General features: G+C 38.5%; 1 protein-coding gene across 2 annotated transcripts in view; it reads left to right on the forward strand.

Moving 5' to 3' along the window:
* wu:fj29h11 (protein NO VEIN) overlaps nt 1-19950 on the forward strand; it is a 75294-nt gene extending 55344 nt beyond the window's left edge. For both annotated transcript variants that reach the window (XM_036572910.1, XM_036572911.1), the window contains exons 33-46: nt 6066-6325; nt 8127-8349; nt 9259-9436; nt 9618-9744; nt 9850-9930; nt 11849-12049; nt 12920-13194; nt 13349-13494; nt 13606-13690; nt 15770-15881; nt 17136-17270; nt 17797-18015; nt 18668-18845; nt 18947-19950. In XM_036572910.1, the coding sequence (XP_036428803.1) occupies nt 6066-6325; nt 8127-8349; nt 9259-9436; nt 9618-9744; nt 9850-9930; nt 11849-12049; nt 12920-13194; nt 13349-13494; nt 13606-13690; nt 15770-15881; nt 17136-17270; nt 17797-18015; nt 18668-18845; nt 18947-19520 (2794 nt within the window). In that variant the 3' untranslated portion in view covers nt 19521-19950. The remainder of the gene's footprint in view (nt 1-6065; nt 6326-8126; nt 8350-9258; nt 9437-9617; nt 9745-9849; nt 9931-11848; nt 12050-12919; nt 13195-13348; nt 13495-13605; nt 13691-15769; nt 15882-17135; nt 17271-17796; nt 18016-18667; nt 18846-18946) is intronic.
* The last annotated feature ends 362 nt before the right edge of the window (nt 19951-20312 follow it).

Here is a 20312-nt window from a genome sequence, read left to right on the forward strand (position 1 = left end):
TTAAGAAACCAGTCCTTATTTATTGATTTATTTATTTCATGCAAACTAGGGGTGGAAATCTCTAGGCACCTCACGATTCGATTCGATTACGATTCAGAGGGCTGCGATGCAATTATAAAACGATTATCGATGCATCTTTTTTTTCTATATAGCATTTATATTTTCTCACTGTGTGAGTTCAGATTTCAAGTTTATTTGTCATTTGCACAACATATCAGGACATTTATGCATTGAAATGCTTGTGGTGAGGCTCAGCTAATCACTCTATAGAAAGTAAATAAGTAAAAATAAAAATACAAGAAAAACCAACTGAAATATATTAAATCTACACAAAATATACACAGAATATACATACAATATACATTTTAAAGTGACTCAGTGACTCGGTGTTGTTATTTAAAGTGACTTGGTATTTTTAAAGCAAAGTATTTGTAATGATCCATAATGAATTTACTTCCAATATCTTTTATTAATAAATCAAATGGAAGTGATGTGGCAAGTGAACTAGAAGGCTCTCATTCAGTGCTCTTGTTTGGAGCACGAGAAGCTGCTGCTACTCATCTGCGATAAAATGCGCAGTTATGGTGAAATAAGATCCTGTGGTGATGGATGTCCACGCAGCACGTTACAGCTATTCTACCCGTTTTCTTTAGTGATTTTATAACTTCGGTTTTGGTCTCGTTGTAGAGACGGGGGGGTCGCTGTGTCAGTAGATGGGACGTGTGCAACATAGCGCGAAAGCCGTTTCGCAACGACCGAGGACCGACGTGCAGACTGCAGGTCACATAGCAGCGATGCGTTATTCGCATTTATAAGCAGCGCAGTTGGTTTCCTGGTACGTTAAATCTGCAACGAGAGACTGTCAAACAGTAAAAAGTGGCAAAGCTGAAGTCGCTTCTCTTTCGAATTCTCCCGTTCCACCTTAAATGGTGCCGCATTTACACTCTGGCCTCAGTTAGAATTTAAGGTGGAACGGGACAATTCGAACAAGAAGCTGGAGAATGAGAAGCGACTTCAGCCTCGTAAAACAGTCGAACGCTGAGAGACATTTAACTGATCAACTTCTGAGGAAAAGTTTTCTGGCGGAGATGGGAGGAAAGCGGCTATAGCTAAAGTTTAAAGTAGAGTAGAGTAAATCTGCATTTTCCTTTATATTGTTTAGTCTATACTAGGACATTATCACATACTGAGACATACTGGACATTAAATGTTGTGCCTCCCAAGGTGGTTTGATTTTTGTTGAAAGGACAAAATGGCTCTTCTTAACATTTGGGCTGTGACTCCTGACCTAACCTGGCTTTTAATACAGAGGGAGCCGGTCGGATTTCTCGATCATCCAGTAGTGTTTTTGTTATGTGCCGCCACAGACTGTCCGGGCGCTGCACTTACCCACTTCCAAATTCCGCCTTTTGCGTTCCGTCCACATTACATTATAAATTAAATATTTAGAAAATCGATTTTTGATATTTGTGAATCGTTTCAGAATCGTTCACGTCCACATCGCGATGCATCTAAGAATCGATTTTCCCGCACCCCTAATGCAAACCATAGCCAAACAGCAGTACTCCCACAGGTGAACATAACTGAACTTGTAAAAATGTTGGGTGATGTGATGTCCTACTTTAACACTGTTGTGCCTGAGATAGATTAAATTGTTCTAGAAATAAGGCTGCACTGGTGAATGTGCTCAGCGCGGCAGGCAGATAGCACGCTTGTACAAAAAGGTGCATATGTTAAGGACATTCACAGACCACAGTGTCAGGACCTCGTCCACCTGTGTACAGATATTTTTAAAAGCATTGTTTTTCCAATCATTTTCAAAAAAGTCTTTGTCCACACCTGCAGTGTTTTTGAAAATCTCTATGTCCACACGAAAATGCAAAAATTACTCGAAAACTCCATAAAATATGACGTCATTCACCTCAAAAAGTACGTGGTGAGCACACTGCGAAAATATATAGAGGCTGCTGCAAAGCAAATACAAAGATCTTAAACACGTTGTACCACCATGTTAATGATACAGTAGCGTTGCAGGCTGTCTGACCTCCGTAATTTGATAATTTACATAGATTCAAAGTCTGATTTTTAAAACCTACCTCTTGTCATTGGGTTTTTTATGTTGCCATAGCTACACCACCATATCTGAAACGTCCACGCAGTCTTGATCAGACAGAGCAGCCGAGTTTTTCTTGCTTTTCATCCAATTTGAATTATAGAGTTAGTATTTATTTTGAATCTGACATGTATGTTTAGAATCATTTTGGTATTTTTAGTATTTGCTGTCACAGTGACAGCTATGAGAACAGAGCACAGTACGTTCTGACGCCTCCACCTTGTGGTTTAATGAAAAAGGAAAACCAAATTCAATTATAAACATGTCAGCATGCAGAAGCCGTCAGTCATTTTTTAGACAGAGTTCTGCTTGCTCAATAAATGAAAACACCCACATACATGCGCAAGTTGTGATGTAATGTCAGCATTTTCAAAAAGCTGTGTTTTGCCCATCCACACCAAAACCTCCACCCTGCAGAGCATTTTCAGAAACCTCCTTTTTCAGTAAACAAAAATGCAGTTTTCATATGGAAAGGAGGCCAAAACACAGAGAAAAAAAAATATGTTTTCAGAAATATCTGGATATGTATGGATGACGCCTTAGACGCCAGACAAAACAGCGTCAGATCATTGGAAAAACATGGTTAAAAGCATATCTTAGCTCTCATATATCAGGCAAAACGAGCTTTATGCTGCATTCATTAAAGCCGTTCCTTGTCTCATAGCGGTGTCTGACTGACAGCGGCATGTAGCCTTGTGAACATTGGTAGGCCGACTGCGTTACTGCCGAAAATGGATGATTTTCAGAGGAGATATACGGTATAGAGTGTTTATTTAAGGTGGAAAAGGGCAGGAGGATGCTCTGTACTCTTTTTTTTTTGTTGTGTAATACTGGGTTCATCTGTAATTACACAATGTGACGTTTAGCATTCATGGCTCCCAAAAAAATAAACATCTGGTTTATTTCATTGCTGCAGTCGGCTGCAAAAGTTGGAAAATGTAATTCTTGACTGAGTGTTCTGCTTACTGCTGCAGTCAGTGGCTCATTTGCTGCTGGCGGTCATCACACATTTTCCGTTCTGTTGAAAACAATAGAATATCTGGTTTACCATTGTCCATCTACAACCAAGGTGTGAATGCAGCATTAGGGTAATTGACTTAGGATAAGATGGCATCAGGCTAAGTTAAGTGATCACAAACTGTAAACGGTAAAGTTTGTGTGACATTGGCAATTCTGTCCTTTTTCACTGGACTAATTATAGTTTTGTGGTCAAATTAAAAAACGTCATACTACAACCACAACTTTTACATGACTGCCCTTTTATTATGTTCTTTATTTTATTTCAGAATATTTTAGTTTACTTCAGAAAGATTAAGCCCCAACTCTAAGTCAACAGGTTCACTTCTGACTTTTATCCATTTGTTTGTGAGCAAATGACAACTACGTGGCAAAAATGTAATGTATGGTGTTTTGTTTCTGCACAGCAATAGTTTTTCATCAAATTTTAATCGTGGTATAATATCACCACTTGTGTGAAATAATCGATAAAAAATTGCATGTTTTGCTTTCCCCTAGCGATAACACTGAGTTCTAAGGGCTGAATGGTCATGGTTCCTCTCTATGTGTGGACGTACGAGTCCTGCTGTCTGCCTGCTAGATGCCTTAATCCTCACAATCCGTGGTTGATTGCGAAGCAAATCCATTTGTCTTGTCGGCAATCTGTTGATTGAGTGCTGTATCTGCTCCCATTCCTGTGCTCTCCAGTCCACATTCCTCACACTACTGGCCTAGTTTGAAATGTCCTCTATCCCCCTGCTGGTGGCTAAGAGTCTCTCTCTTAGAAGTCCGTGTTAAACAGTTGGCTGGACAGTAATGGGGCCATTGTCAGTGTATTATCCCCTCTGATCTCTAAGCTTAGTTTGAAGAGAACTATTGCACTGCATTGTTTGGGTTACTTTCAGGCTGGAAAACAATGTGAAGCTCAGTGTGGATTTGTGCAATCTATTTAATGTATCCTTGTTTTTAAGTTTACTTTCAGCTGGCCAAATTTGGCCAGACAGCATTGTGACCGAACTGAAACTGGAGACACAGGTCCTATTCTCGGAAACTGCGATCAGCATAGTGTTGACCCTTGAAGAGAAAGCACACGCCACAACACATTGCTGTTGTAAAAGCACAGCTGTATTACGGCTTCCTTCAGCTGCTTTGTGCACGTTTATTGTGCTTATTCCACTCCTGCAGTCTTTCATAATGGCCCTCATTAATGACCAGCAGCAAAGACAGTTCTGGCAACTTTTGCTGGCTTTTGTTGACCTTTTGAAATGTGCATTTTAGCGTCGCTCTCAGCTAGCACTTCACCCCCTCGTCCTGTCCCTGCTCTAGAAAATGACTCATCTAGCAGCCAAACCAGGACAGACACAGCACTCGCTATCCTCTTCCACGCACGCACTTTTACATGGGAATTTTACGCTAATTAAACGGGAAGGGGTTAAATGTGAACACGAGCTGGAGTCAAAATCCCAGTAAGACTGATGCAGCAATTTATCTGCGTTAGATCTAGTACAGTTCCAGCAAAATTATGAAGAGGACTCGTGTGAACAGAAACCGATACATTACTGGAAAAGTTAAGTAATGCTTGAGTACTCAGTTAGCTATTTGAAGTATTTAAACGCTGAAATCACTGTTCTGATGTTCATTATGTTTCATCACAGCAAGACAGAAAATATACAGGCTAACTGTTCAGTGAAACGCAGCATTTTTTCTTGTATTTGTGAGTAGTATGTAATGTTGTCAGGTTGTTTAATGGAGCTGTGAAAGTAACAGAGCACAGAGCGAATTTCTGACCTATTAAAGAACACAAGGAATATGCATGTGTGTTATTTGGGCCACTGCAGGGTGAAACCAAACAAACCTAATTAAAAAGATCTGATGTAACAAAAACACAAACTCTACAAATGGAAGAGGTGGGAAACAGCCTTAGAAATGAAGGAACTGTTGGTCACATCCTGTTTAACAGGATGCTGGTAAAATACAGTTGAAGAGCTGGCTGCACGTGCAAATGATACAAAGCCTAAACATTAGCAGTAAAGTGGTAGCTGGTAATGTACCAGGTTCTGAATGTGAAAAGGGTTGTTGTTTGCTCCTTTAATCTTTTTGACACATCTTAGGTCCCCCATGGCATATACAACTGGAACCACCTCTTCTTACATTTTGAGAAATTCTGATTCTTAATTTTTTATTTGTACTACATTCTTTTTTGTAAGTAGAGCACTCACATTATTGGTTAATTGTGGTTTTGAATTTGATCAGAAATATATTAGTTGAGTGTACAGTCTTGATTTGCAGAAAGAAGAATCAAACTTTACCTTTTTGTCATGTTTTTGTTGTTGTTTGACATCAAAACGAGGAAAAACCCAAACCTGTCAATACAGAATGTAATTCAAATGTAATTGTAATTCATTACATAAATGTTTAATTAATTATGGAACTATGTACTTCATTTAAATAATTAAGTACTTTTTCAAATATATAATTATTAATGCAGAATTTATATTAACAAAGCTTGAAATGAACATCTAGTTCATTAAATGACTGCCTATGTAATTAATAAGGTAATTACATGTAAATAATCATGTAATGTAAATTAAATGTGTAGCAAAGCTGCAATAATAACTACTAAAGGTTAAACATTTAAAAATAAAAATATTTGAAAGGGGCAAACCTAAGGAAACCAGGAATTTCCAAAACTGGTGTTTATAAAGTTATTAAAAAGATTAAGAGAAAATGGGACTCTTAACAACTATGCAAGACCCTGTAGACCACCAAAACTTTCCCCATCAGATAAACAGTACTTTTGTATAGTGTTTTTTCCTGATGCTGAAAAATTAATAACCTGTACTTAATGGCTGTTTTGACTGTAAATAAAGGGTGGTCTCTGACTTTTGTACAGTATTGTATGTTGGCTTAGATATCCAGTTACTCAATAGTCATGCAAGCATTTTCTGTGTTTCAGAGAGAAGTACGCTCAGTATCTCCGGGCTCAGGTGCTGGACAGTCAGGGCCGATCCATAAGAGACGCCAAATCCTCCTTCTATCACTTCTTGACCCAGCTGGCCTGGGTGCCTGCGTACAGGCCTGTGCTGGAGGGGGGGCGCACTGTGGACTACTTGTGCCCAAACACTGTGTATCTCTTTTCTGCTAGTGTGCACAGCCTCCTGGGAGCTCACATCCATTATATCGATTTAACTCCCAGTGAATTCTCCAGAGCCATAGGTAAGCAGGTGGCACCAGCAAGACTGTCAACACATCTTTCTTGCCTTTGAGTGATGAAAGGATTTGATTGGAAGCATTTTCAGTGTCACAGACTTGTTTTTTCTGTATATGATCTTCACTACCAGTGAAAAGTGGACACACCTACTTATTTTTCTTACTTTTACTGTTTTCCTCATTTTTAAATAATAGTCAATACATTAAGACTATGAAAGAACATGTGAGTTTATGCAGAAACCCCAAAGAACAACCAAAATCTAAATTATATTTTTATAGTCATATTTATAGTTTAGCCACCTTTGCAACTTTTTTAAAAGTGTTAAAGAGCTTCTCACGTACACCATTTAAAAGTTTGGAATCTCTTGTTATATTAATAATTTATTTTGAATAAACTTATATAATGTTGATGTAAAATGTTTGAACTAGAGACCAGTGGGTATTTTTTTATATTTTATCCAGTATTTAAAGGATTTTTTAAGTTAAGCACTGTAAATTCTATACTGACTATTTATTTACAATCATTTTCATTTTCCAGTTTTATCATTTATTATTTATTTATTTTTTCCTCTCAAGATTTGATTACTTTTCAAATGTGAGGAATTAAGGTTGTTAAAGTTATAACTGCATTATTGATGTTACCTGTCTTTCTCAGTCATTTCAGAATCCTCTGCAGCTCCATGCATCTGGACACATTTAACATACGCTGTTAAAAATATTGTCATTTTAACTAAAAAAAATTGTGCTGCCTTTAAATGTTGAGGTAATTGAATTTTAAATAGTAAGTTAACGGATCTGCAATATGTGCCCTGTCAACTTATTAATTGAAGATCAGATAGCTCAGAATTGAATGGCAGTCCAAATACTAACTTTTGATGTTAAATACACAAATCTTTTTACAGTATAGCTTTCTACTAATATATTTTTTACAGGACTTAAATTCAGTTGGTTAAAAAAAACAAATTGGTTTTATATTTGTGAAAACATTGATTCCAAACATTTAAACAGTGATTGCAAACTTTTGAACAGAAGTGTATGATAAGCATTTTTAGATATATATGTTTTTTCCTGGAAGTAAATGCTTATATAGGCATCAGCTTTACTTGGACAGTTCCAGTTTACTGACTGAGCCATGTTTGAAGCTGCTGTAAACTACCCTTATACTGTTTTGAGTTATTAAAAACCATTGCTTTGTTCATGCAATGATGTTTGAGAGTTATGTTGCTTTGAACTAGTGTGATAAATTAAATTGTTCATTGAACATTAACATACAGTTGTGTGCAAAATTAGGACCTTGACTTTCAGAGTTCCCCATAACCACCATTTGTTAATGACATTTTGGACAGTGGAAATTGCGAGCTGGAAGAGTTTGATGTCTTTTTATGGCCCTCTCCTGCATTGTAGACATTTTCAGATCCTTAGCCAGTTGCTTAAAGGAGCCCATAGTTGTTCAGTGTTATCACAAAGTTTGAAGAGTCAGAGAATGTATTGTGTTCTGGAACTGTCATCGGCTGACCATTCCTAACGAGTTATTGACCTGCTTAAGTTTTAATGAGTCAATTAAGGCCTAACGAGTCAAGCAATTTCTGAGATTTTACAACAGAAAGCGTGTCCAAAATTTTGCACGACATAATTACTAGTTTATTTTTTTCTATTTTTTTTCCAAATTAATTAAATATTAAGTTACTGTGCATTAACATGCTGTAGAGGTTGTGTTTACTTCTTTTCACTTCAGACATCAACCAGATAAGCCAAAAATCAACCAGACATTGATACAGACTCTGTGTGTGTGTGTGTGTGTGTGTAGGGATGAGACACAGTGTAGGGGTAGATGAAATGGTGGGCTATCTGAAGCGCTGGTGTACAAAGGTGGTTGAAGGGAATGAGACAGGTGAAGCTGAGGGGGCGGACTTCAGCACCAGCATCCAGCACATCCACGCTGTGTACTGCTACCTGCAGGCTGAGTGCTCCTCCGCACAGCTCAAAGACCTCTTCCAGCACTCGCCCGCCGTCTTCATAGAGTACGACAGGTCAGACCTGCACTCGCTTTCTAATCTTTTTTCAATAAAACATTTTTTTAAAGTTCTCTAAGGGCACAGTAAGCTCTGCCTGCTGACTCTGTTGGTAGTTTATGACTGCTTTTATGGTTTAAGAAGAGGTCAATACTGTACTCAGCCCAAACCTCACACCAAAAATATGGAAGCAAGAAGTGGCTTTTAAAATCTTGAAAATAAACAACCAGCACAACACATGTTTATTGACAGCTAGTATAACAAAGAATTGTGCTGATGTACTTTTGTTGTATTTTCTTGGTAAATAATGTGTAACCGTGTTTAGCAAAGCTTTTCTTTAACTAATCATATATAGTTCGATGTAGATATGTAAAAAACAATGTAGAATTCTATTAAATGAATTGTCTTTGCATTATCTAAAAAAGTAAGTAACCTCTAGTCTGTTACAATTAACCTGACCTATAGGGTAAGTTTTGACATTCTCACTTGTGCCATTTTCAGCTGAATTATTCACAGATGGTTGGTGCTCATTACTTACATTTACATTAGTAGCAGAGCTCCTTAATGGTCCCTTACATTGCCCACTTGCAAATTATTTACAAAATGCCTATTTAAACACACTTGATTCAGTTCATCAAGTTTTCTGAAAGTGAGAATCAGATGGATATGATTAGAGCTGTAATAAGACAATAGTGAATTATAATCACCAGTACAAGTCAAGAATCACGTTATTGCTGCATATACTGTTTTTAGTCCTTTGTTCTGTGTCAGTAAACATTATATTATCCATTATCTCTTAAAGAAATAATGTTTATTCTTATAAAATTAGTACTGCTTCCAAACGTTTGGCCTGTAGTGTAAGGATCAACAAAGTGAAAGATAGCCGTGGTGTGTTTTAATAGCTCTCTTTTTTTTACATGTCTTCAGGAAGGAGGACTGTTGTTCTGGACGGTTTTACCATCTGAAGGATGTGTGCTGGAGCGATCCCACAGGCATGTTTGTCAGATATAAGGAACTGATCCGCCGGCCTGAGAGCGGAGTCCAGGAGCCGAAAGTACTGGCCCCGTTTTATAGCCAATTGCAGCACATGAAAGAAATGTTCCTGGTGAGTCTCCTACTTTGAAACAATTCCAGTTGAAGCAACATTGGCTATGAAAAAGGTGCATTAGAAATGAAACCTAAATGAAAAAATTGTTATTACATATGTTGGCATTTCAGATGACAGGGACTGATTTGTTTTGAGGGTCTTTGTCTTGAGAGAAGAGTTTTTGGTCTTGTTTCTATAGTCTTTGAATGTGGACCGCAGTCCGTCTATGAAGCAGTATGTGGACCTCCTAGAGGTTATGTGTGAGTCAGCCCTACTTCCTACAGGAGAGGTTCTTCAGGACATCTCCGTCATTTTTGCAAGACTAGGTGAGTTTTATATGCAGTAATTTCATTAAAATGCTGCTTGTTGATGGATATGAATCTCCTGAATGGAATCCTGTTGATATTTTGTTTTGCCTCTCTCAACAAAAGCTGAAAAATGTAAAAGAAATATGCACGGAGAGCAAGATGAAGACTTTGAATTAGACCATTACTACTGCAGGTCTTTGAAAGGTGAGTATATGATAATGCTGTTCATTGACTCCTTGAGCCTGTTAATACATTGCATTAATATGTGTTTTGTGTTTTGTATCTGGATCGTATCTGGAAAAAAAAATGTGGGCCAGATTCCATTTACGCTGTTCACTAAAATGCGTCCCCAGTGTGACAAGATAAGATCTGAGTGCACTTTTTCTGCATAAAAAACACAACTACACATACGTCATTTCTGTTTTACTTGTGTTCACTTTTCCCCCTGTTACTATGTGAGTGGCCTGGACACCTTCATCAGCCTGGAGTGCTTGAAAGCTCTTGGTTTGGGGCTAACTTCAATATGAGTATTGCTTCGTTGTTTATTCTTTCACCTACTAGTCAGCACTCAGCAGAGGCATTCCATTTACACTTGAGTTAAATGAGGTCAAGATCCATCCCTGACCACCTCCAAATGTGGTTGGAGTGATCCAGTCGTAATCCACTCACAATGTGTCCTGGCTTTTTATGAGGTCAAGTGAAATCCGAACATGAACCAATCAGTTAAAATTTCTGTTAATGCAAGGTGTAAACAGGCCCCTTGCTGATTTTTACTCTTTGTAATAGTGTTTTGTGTAGTCAAATTTAAAGGAATATTCCAGCATTTTTCAACTTAATATCTGTCTGCTGCATCTGTAACAGTCAGTTATCATGGATAGTAACTTTCCTGTACTTTGAAAAGAACAAAAAATAACTTTACTTAGAACACACTTCTAGAGGCCAATTTGCAGGTGCCTCAGCCATTGTAGCAATTCAGATATAGGTGTGTATAAGCTGGGGTGCATGATCAGAATTGCGTGGAATAAATTGGTTTATTGCTTATTATTATTTCAGCTGATCTGTGTTGCAATTTTAACAACATTAAATGCCCTGCCCATAGCTGGCTCACTTTTTTATATTTATATATATAAGAAAATAATAATAATTAAATATATTAATATTTATATAATTAATAATTATATATTATGTAATTATATATTTCTGTTGCTACTGTAGTTATTTAAATGAAGTTTGAGTTGTGTGGGAGAGAAATAAGTGGTGGCATTTTAACCATCTTTGCTATTCAAATATCTGAATTTTTAAATAAATACACAGCACTGCTCTTCTATAGCAGCCCTAGGGCTTTTTTTGCTTATAGTCATTTAGCACAGGCTGTATTAACATAAAGCATAGGATATTCCAGTAAGTTCATGATCTTTGTATTTTAGTCATAATTTATTAAATAGCAGTTTAATTTGTAATGTATTACTTTGTAAGTGGCCTTCTTTTGTCTGCTAGCACATCTACTAGGTTTTCACACACTGGGTTTAGTACTAACTATGCCATTTTTGACATTTGAAGCTTGCAAGTTATACATGTAATGTATGTTGCAGTTTTACAGTGAATCCTTCAGAAAATACTGCAACAAAAAGGCTACAACACTGAACACTATTTGAGGAACCTGTCAGCCTCTTAGCTCTCAGGAGCTGGTTGTAAAACAAAATCATTTTCTTTCATTGAGTGTGTTTAGAATGATTTCGGGCTGTTTATTTCACATCCATACTGCAGACATATGTTTGTGCGTTTGCTGCTTCATGTCAGTTTATTTAGCCTGCAGTTGTGAGTTTCAAGTCAATACTAAAGTGAATTGTCTGTTGCTTAAAAAATATTTTAAAAATATTCTCCCAAAAATTGTCTAATCTGGCTGTAAAGAAATTGTAATCAGCCATAAAAACTCATCATCAGTTAAAGTAAGTCTGCATAGAATCTATTGTGAGAATAGAGAAACGTGCTAAAATGATTTTCTGTGGTAATCGACCATAAGATACAGATCAAACAGAGATTTGTTGAAAAATGCTGAAGTATTCCTTTAAAACAGTTTTCTGGCTGGAGCTCATTTTTTGCTTGGTGTCATTTCTTTCAGAGATGGTGTCTCGTAAGAGGGTGTTTCCTACCAAAACTCAGGGCTGGGTCACATTGGCCCGCAAACCCATGATAGCAGACAGTCAGATCCTGGAAAAGATCTTCAAGTCTCACAGTGAAGTTTGCTTACTCAACCTGCCCTCCGCTATGAAGAAAGCAGCAACCAATCAGACAAACAAACATAAATCAAGTGGCCAAAAAGGTAATTTAAAGCAGATCACTGGGACAAATACTGTGATGTGCACTGATTTGAGTAAAAATCTGTTCATTAAATATTCTATTTTCTAACAGCACAATAAAAAAAATATTGCTGCTGTCGGAAGAAAACCTCGTATCTCCATTTTTGATGTTTTTCAGTTTTTGACATAATTTGAAAATGCCTGTTGCCCTTTACATTGCATATTAATTTCATGATGAATGGACTAAAAGAAATATTTCAAAATGACTTGGAAAAAAGTCTGGTTCTATTGACTTACATTAAAAGTAAAGTAGGTTTCTTCCTTCTTCTGTAAAGTTTCCATTTTGGAGATACTAGGTTTTCTTCTGACAACAGCAATATATCCTTTTAACAAAAAAGTACAAGAGTGCTTCAAGAGTATTTAACTTTGCATTTGCAGTAGGTCTTTGAGAAAATGGATGCATTTTCAGTGTAACAAAACTGGATTTCAGAGAATCACATAGGTCTTTGGGTAAAAGTACAAACTACAAGCAGCTGGCTTGTTGTGGCTGAAAGCTTGCTTCCTCCACAGTGTGCTGGTTTCCGGTAGCTTATTATGTCTGAGCCCTGGTGTATAAAGTCATTTTTAACCGCATGAGTCCCATCATTGTGCTTGCTGATATTGTATAAATTTCCACCTAATCTATTTTGAAATTTGGCAAGAAAAATGTAATTACACCAGTGATATTTTTAAAAAATGTCAGATGAGGCATTTCAATTGCCCCTTTGATTTTCACTGGACCCAAGGACCTTACAATCCAGTTATTGTTATATTGTATGTTTTCCTTGCCTTGTTTTTGGACGTTTAAAGAGACACTGAAGAGTCTAAGCTAGTATGGGTTGTATCTCTCTTAGGCAAGCGGCATGTTAGCGAGGAAAAGCCGGCGTTCAGTGAGAGAGACCGAGAGCTGTTCCTGGAGATCTGTGGGGTTAAGAGACTCACCCAGTGCGTCACCACTGAAGCACAGACAGAAAACTACAGGCCGTGCCCAACCATGCAGGCCCTGGTGCATGACCTTATCCCATACATTCAAAGGTTCATCTACCACCATGAAGAGCTGGGAGAAATATACGAAGATTTGAAAGAGAATGGCATTGCCCAGGAGATCAAGTCGCTGAGCTTTGGCCAGGTAAGTGTGCTTCGTTCTGCTGCTCCATCACTGCTAAGACTTTTGCCATTGTTGGCTTAGTTCCAGAGTCTGCTGAGTCATTGCTCACTATTGCATCATATCTTTTAACTGGAGGACTGAATAGAGACTGAGGAGAGGATCGTGTTTTTTGTAGGTTGGAAAACTCTACATTTATTACAGTCTGGAGCAGCCAGACGAGAGGCCTATTGTAGAGAGCGAGGACATCATATGTCTGCTGAAAGACAGGAAGGAGTTATACATACAGAAGGACCACCAGCTAGCCAAATTGGACATCTGCAGGTACAGCTTCTGCTCTCTGATTAGGTGCTGTCGCATACTGTGATCTTTTTGTTTTGACAATGGAAAATCTGCTTAGTGACATATGGTGTAACTGTATTGTTCTGATTGCAGAGAGCTGGTGAAACTGTTCACATCTGAGAAGAACTTTGTGAAGGAGCTGGACTACTTTCTTGAGGGCCTTGTTACTTGTATTCATGTAAGCACACTTAATAAGGGCCATGATAAAAGTGGCATTCTTACCTAAAATGACTTTTGTAGGCAAAAAGACTGCAAAATCAGTTTAGGTTAGTACTATATATTCATTTGCAATATACACTCACCAGCCAGTTAGAAACACTAATTTAATATTAGATAAACCCCCCCCTTGTTCTCAGAACAGTCTGAATGCATGGTGGCATGAATTCAGCAGGGTGCTGAAAACATTCCTTAGAGATTCTGGTCCATGTTCCATCATATAATTGCTGCAGTTTCTTAGCTGCACATCATTGCAACTCTCATCTCCAAGGTGCTCTACCTCATTCAGACCTGGTGACTGGGGAGGCCATTGAAATCACTGGACTCATTATCATGTTAATGGGACCAGTTTGAGATGTCTTTGTCACAAGGCACATTATTGTGGAAGTAGCCATTAAAATATGGAAATTTGACTGATATAGGCTGTGGCACTCCAAATTCTGACCCTAGCATCTGCATGTTGCAGTAGAAATCAAGATTCCTTAGACCAGGCAAAGTTTTCCTATATTTGACTGTTCAGTTTCTGGTCTGGAGTAACCTTCATGTTAGCTTGTCAACTCAAACAAGTCTAGCCATTCTCCTCTGACCTCTCTCATTAACAAGGCATTTCTGCCCATAGAACCGCCATTCACTGGTTCTTTTTTGGGTGACACTTCCTTTGAACCCTATTACATAACCTTGACATAACCATGCCAAAAACATGTCAAGATAGATGTCTAATGCTGTCATGAGTTGTCATGACAGATTATGTCCAAAAATATCACATTGTCGTGTTACCATTACTGTTAGCGTCATAATGTTGAATATTATGGTGGCTAACTTGAGTGCACTTAGCAAAAATTTGCAGATCAGCAGTTTTCACTTTCTTCAATTTTATTTTTCAGTTTTATTTTATTTTTTATGTCTGATTTGATTGTTAACTGATGCCCTTGACCTGTGTCTGCATGATTTTATGCATTGTGCTGATAACACGATTGGCTGATTTGATAATTGAATGACTGAACAACTGTACAAGTATTCCTAATAAAGTTGGGCAGCGAGGAAACTGTGCACATGGTAAATAACCTACACATTTGGTAGACCTCCTCAGAAAAGATGTTCTCTGAGAACCTGGATGTTATTTTGAAAGAACCCAGTTTCTAAATCATTAAGCTTGGTTAGCAAGGAAGAGGGAACAATTAGAGCCAATTATTGGGTTATGCTATACTTAATCCACAATTACTTGTAGACTGTCAACCTTAATTAGCATTGGCTATTGATAATTGCATAAACTGAGCCTGGCCTCAAGCTAACATCTGAGCGCAACTAAATGAGATGAGTCACTAATGATGATGCAGCAAGGTCATGGCAACTATTAAAAGTAGTAATGGGGACCCATAATGGTGAGTCTCTTAACTCCTGGTCCTGAAGCCATGCGTTAATATGCAGCATGCAGAGAAGGGCGTCTGGTTCCTCGGCACACAGGTGAGTCATTCCTCCACAGATGAGAGACACTCTGCATTTGTGGGTCATGTCTCTGGGGGATTTGTCACAGCCGCCTGGCAACTGGAACTGATGTGCTGATTGAACGCAGTTTAAGACGTTCTAATTAGCACATCAGGCGACCATAGAAGGAAATGTCTGGAGGAGATAAGCTACATGACTGGGTGTAAACCATAGCATGACAGCCTTTTGTATCCTCCTCAAATTCAGCAATCTGTTCACAGCAGACATTTCAGTTCATGCTGTGTTTTTCGATTTTTCCCTTCTCAGTCAAATCTCAACATGTATTCAAAATGCAGAACAAAAGAAAACAATGAGACAGTCTGAGCCATTCGTATTGTAAACGGACCCTTTTTAAAAGACGACTAAATTGATATAACTAAATTTATCCCCTTAAATGGCCAGGGCCCACCGGCAGGCCCACAGTTTTTTACATACTTATATAACCTAAGAATAGCTCAGCCAGTTTGCACTGAAGTCCCTGTAGTTACTGAATAATAAGCTTTAGTATGTAATAGGTTTTAAGGGATTAATCTGTTTGTTTTGGTGTCTGATTTAGGATGAAGCCGCTCTGAGAAGATTCCTGGACAGGAAAGGTATTCTGGAGCTTCCTGAAGAAGAAGAGACATGGCAAGTTCCAGCACCAGTGGAGATCAAACCAGAACCCACGGGTAAGCTCGGGGTGGGGTCTGACTGAGGGTAATAGGATGGGGTTGTTTGTTCTCTTGATGTTTCACATGGTTTTGAAGTCTCATATGTGGCACATTTGCAATGCCATCAGGCAGCAGTGCTTTAATCCCAGAATTCTCCTCTTCTTTCCAGAGCTCTGTTATTTTCCCTCATTTTCATCTTCTGTTCATGCATGCACACGGACACGCAGGCTACATATGCTAATTGGGATTTGTTCATCGCTGTGCTCGCTGACATGAAAGAGCAGCTGTTGCCACGGCTGCAATACAGCAAAGGGGAACATCCCTCCCTAAGTCTTTATACACGCACACAATTCAGCTGTGCAACAACCGCACAGCAGCTAGAGCTTCGCAGTATATTGTCCATTAATTGTTGTGTTGATAGTGCTGATATTGTAGACATGTGCAATATGCAAGTGAGCTTTAAACCAATCACTGAATGTACTTTTTTTACTACTGTTACATACCACTGACACCACCCAAAAAATTGAAAATACAAAACACTTGTGCTCAATCATCTCATACAATGCAATAACACAGCGTTTAACACAGTGTGTTATTTTTGGAAAATAATTACAGTACATAATCACATCATTCTGCCATCTTAAAAAAATGACATACTATTCCTTTCAGTCGTAATTTTAATGCTGTAAAGTTTGGTCATTGGGGGAGCAGTACACTCCCTGCCTGGCCTCAGATTCCACCTACAAGCACAGCCATTGTCTCGCAAGCCGCTGAATGCTGTTGCTTTATTGGCTCCCTACCGAAACATCTGCATGAATTAGGGCGTGCTTCATGTAAATGATATACTGGTAAGCTGATTCATCTGATGATGTGCTCAAATCTCTGCTTGTTTCCATGTTGTGTGAAAGTTTCGTGAATCTGATGTAGAGTAGTTCATACATAATTAAAGGTGATCAAATCTGTGCTCTTTTTTATGTAGCTTTGATGAATAAGGTTCAATATGTTACATTCAGCGAAATATGTAATCAGCTGCAATGTAATTTTCACAGACAATTCACTTTTTGCACGATTCTCCCATGTTTTGCGTGGCCCTCCCTCGGAAGAAGCACATTTTGTTTTTTACCATGCACACAGCCTATAAACTGCATGCATTAGCTCATGCAGCAGTTTCATGCATAACTCATGAGCAAAATGCAGCCTACTTACACCTGAAACTGCAGCAAAGGGCTCAGTACATCCGGCCCTGAGTGTTCTTGTCCTCTCTTTTGGCAGTGCCATCCACTGTCCGCACGTCTGGAGCTGCGAACACGCAGGAAGCAGAGAAAAAAACTGAGGAGGATGAAGATGACAAGCTGCACTGCTGGCCTCCTAAAGCCTCGCTCAGCAAAGCAGGAGGCAGTAGCACAGGTACTAGCACAGACTGTAGTAGTCTACTTGTGCACTGAAAAAGTGATGCACTGAATTTACTTGATTCATATGTGTTCATCATTTCTACATGAATAAAATAAAAGCTATCAGTTATTGCCAAAATTAAGTAAATTGAAAGATTGTGTTAGTGTCATGTACTGTACTCATGTGTAAATGATTTTATGCATTTGAATCAAGTAAATTCAGTGCATTACTTTTCCTCTGTGTATAATAAGAGAAAAGAGTGTAACTCTGCTTTAAATACTGAGCTTATAGTGAAGGTTCCTGTGGTTTTAACACCTTAAAACCTGATGGTCCGTATGTTGGCTCCTATGCGGGTTCCTCAGTCTTATAACTTCATAACTTATATTAGTTTTATAGTAGTTACTGAATAATAAGTCTTAAGTTTAATTACTGTATAATAAGCCAGCAGTTAAAAGGGTACTTGGTACTGGAAGGTGCTCAGATTCAGTACACTGGCACATTGGCTTTCAAGTGTCTCACCTTTATGATTCTGTACATGTAGGTGCAGGAAGCCAGGCAGTGGACGCGGTGATGAAAATGTGGCCTCCTCCAGCACCTCCAACTTCTTCAGCACCTACTGCATCTCCAGCTCTGAAGGCTGACAGGAGCTCCTCCAGTGTGAGCACTCAGGAGCCTAAAGGAGAACTCCAGCCACATGGAGCACCACCAGGCACTTCACATGTTCATGAACCCAGGTCACATTGCGCCCCACACTCAGCAGGTTAGTGCATATAACAGGAGATGATGACTAATGTCTGTCAATGGCAGAATTAAGTGGTGATTTCAAATGATGCTGAGCAACTGATATTGCTGATAATTCAGATGTGAATCTTTAAAAAAACTGAAAATTGCAGTGCATGCTTGGTGTCAGACTCAGAATACATTTTTCACATATTTTAATTGTTCTGTTGTGACATGTTGACATTGATATTTCAATTTTGGGAAATTGAGAATATGCACTGTATAAAGTTTTTTGTGAGGAGGTTCGGATGATTTGTTTATATGAAGACTTTCATTCCAAACTGCTGTATATCCATTCGTGACAATTCTGAATATAACGGGTTTCTGAAAAGAATAACAGCTGACGTAAACACGTTTATGTCTCTAATATAGCTGGTATTACTCATAGCATTGATAATTTTTCTATGTGTAAAGCTCACTTCCAACAACCTATATCATGATAAAAAGTGATTTGAAAGTCGTCTGTAATGCGTCTATGTAGAATATTAGAACTTAGTAGAATCAGGACAGTTTTATCAAATGAAATGGGGAAAATTGAATTGTATCTCAGAATGAAAAATCATGTTGAAAACTTGTATCATTTCTAATGTACTGGTTTTACTCAATACAGTTTTCTCTTTAACATCATCCAGGTCCCACAGAACAAAGACCAGAAGCCACTGTGCAAGTAGTCCAGTGTGTGAAAGTTCCTCATGAACCGCATGCTGTGGGGACTCCTGTTGAGAAACCTGACCCCAGAGAGGACAAGACCACCAAGAACAGTGTGATAGCTACAGCAGCAGAACAGCGCACATCAGAGCCTTCACAGCAGTATGTTGCGTTGTTCTGTGTTTCTTTACTAGCACTTTGTTCTCCACGTGAAGCCTTTGTAATTCTTCCAAATACATTGTTTTTGTTTTGTTTATTTTCAGAGCTCATAATTCAGTCCAGGCTCCAGAGATAGTGGCAAGCCAGTTCCAGAGAGGTAGTCTTCAGCGTCCACCCATGTCTATAGACAGCGCAGTGTGGACCAAACCAGTGACCACTGAAGCAGTCCTAGAAGACCTGGTGCTGGACTGCAGCTTGCCTCAGTCCCTGCAGCTGTCAGAGGACTATGATGACACGGCTGATATCGGCAAATGGGGAGAGCAGCTGGTCTACTCGTTCCTCACACACTGGAGAGAAAGTGGCAGCGGACCCAGAGAGATCACCTGGTACAACCAAATTGGCGAGAGTGGACAACCATGCGACTTCAAGCTGACCTTCGCAAATGGCCAGGATGGCATGCGAGAGGTTTACGTGGAAGTCAAGACGACGATCAAGCGGGAGAAGCACTTTATCCACCTGTCAGCCAACGAGCTGGACTTAGCGCTAAGGGAGAGGGAGAATTATCACATATACAGAGTGTACGGCGCTGGAGATTCGCAAAGCGTCCGCCTCTGTCGCATCAAAAACCTCGCCCAGCACCTGCATTCCAAAACACTGGAACTGTTTTTGTTTGTGTAGCATATTTTAGCGTTTTTAGCGTTCTCTTGCCTATATAATTTTATTCCACTGTGTTGTTTCTGTGAATGGTGCACTGTTCAGTATACAATTAACTACTGTTGTTTGATTCATTCACGTTATGAAATAACACTTTAGTCTTTTACAAGTATTTAAACAGAATTTTAATTCCTGTGAAGTCGTTTTAGACATTGTTGTACCTGTGTTTTTAATTACTTTTTATTTTTTACTATTCAGAGTGCTGCATTTCTATTAGCGTGTCTGGTTTTAGGCTTTGAAAATAAGTTTTAGTTTATGCATCTCAAATGAACCCTTATTTATGTTCATCACCAAATTGTATGCATTCATTATTCAGCTGTTGGAGCCATAACATCTGTGTTGATAGTTGTAATTATAATAATTAAATTTCATAAAATGCTGGAATCGTGTTTATGGTGCAGGCTTTTTTTATAAAAGAAAAAACGTGAAAGCAATCAGGTGACATAAGACTCCTAAATATGAATCGTCTTCATGTCTTCAGGTAAGACAACTCCGTCGGAAATCTACAGTTACTGATTTTTAGTGACCGTATCATCTTTTGTAATCAAAGACTGATGTATGTAAATATTGTTAAAGTTTGAATACCATTCACTCCCCAGTCTATACAGTCCATATATAGAAACTACAAAAACAGCATTTTGAATCACTTGCTTCGTTTACATGTGCTGTCCTATTCCACCTACAGCGGTTTAGCTCTACACACTCATATATATATATATATATATATATATAAAAATATATAAAGTCAATATTAAA

This window comes from Colossoma macropomum, unplaced genomic scaffold (genome assembly GCF_904425465.1).
Source record: "Colossoma macropomum unplaced genomic scaffold, Colossoma_macropomum, whole genome shotgun sequence".
Taxonomy (NCBI): domain Eukaryota; kingdom Metazoa; phylum Chordata; class Actinopteri; order Characiformes; family Serrasalmidae; genus Colossoma; species Colossoma macropomum.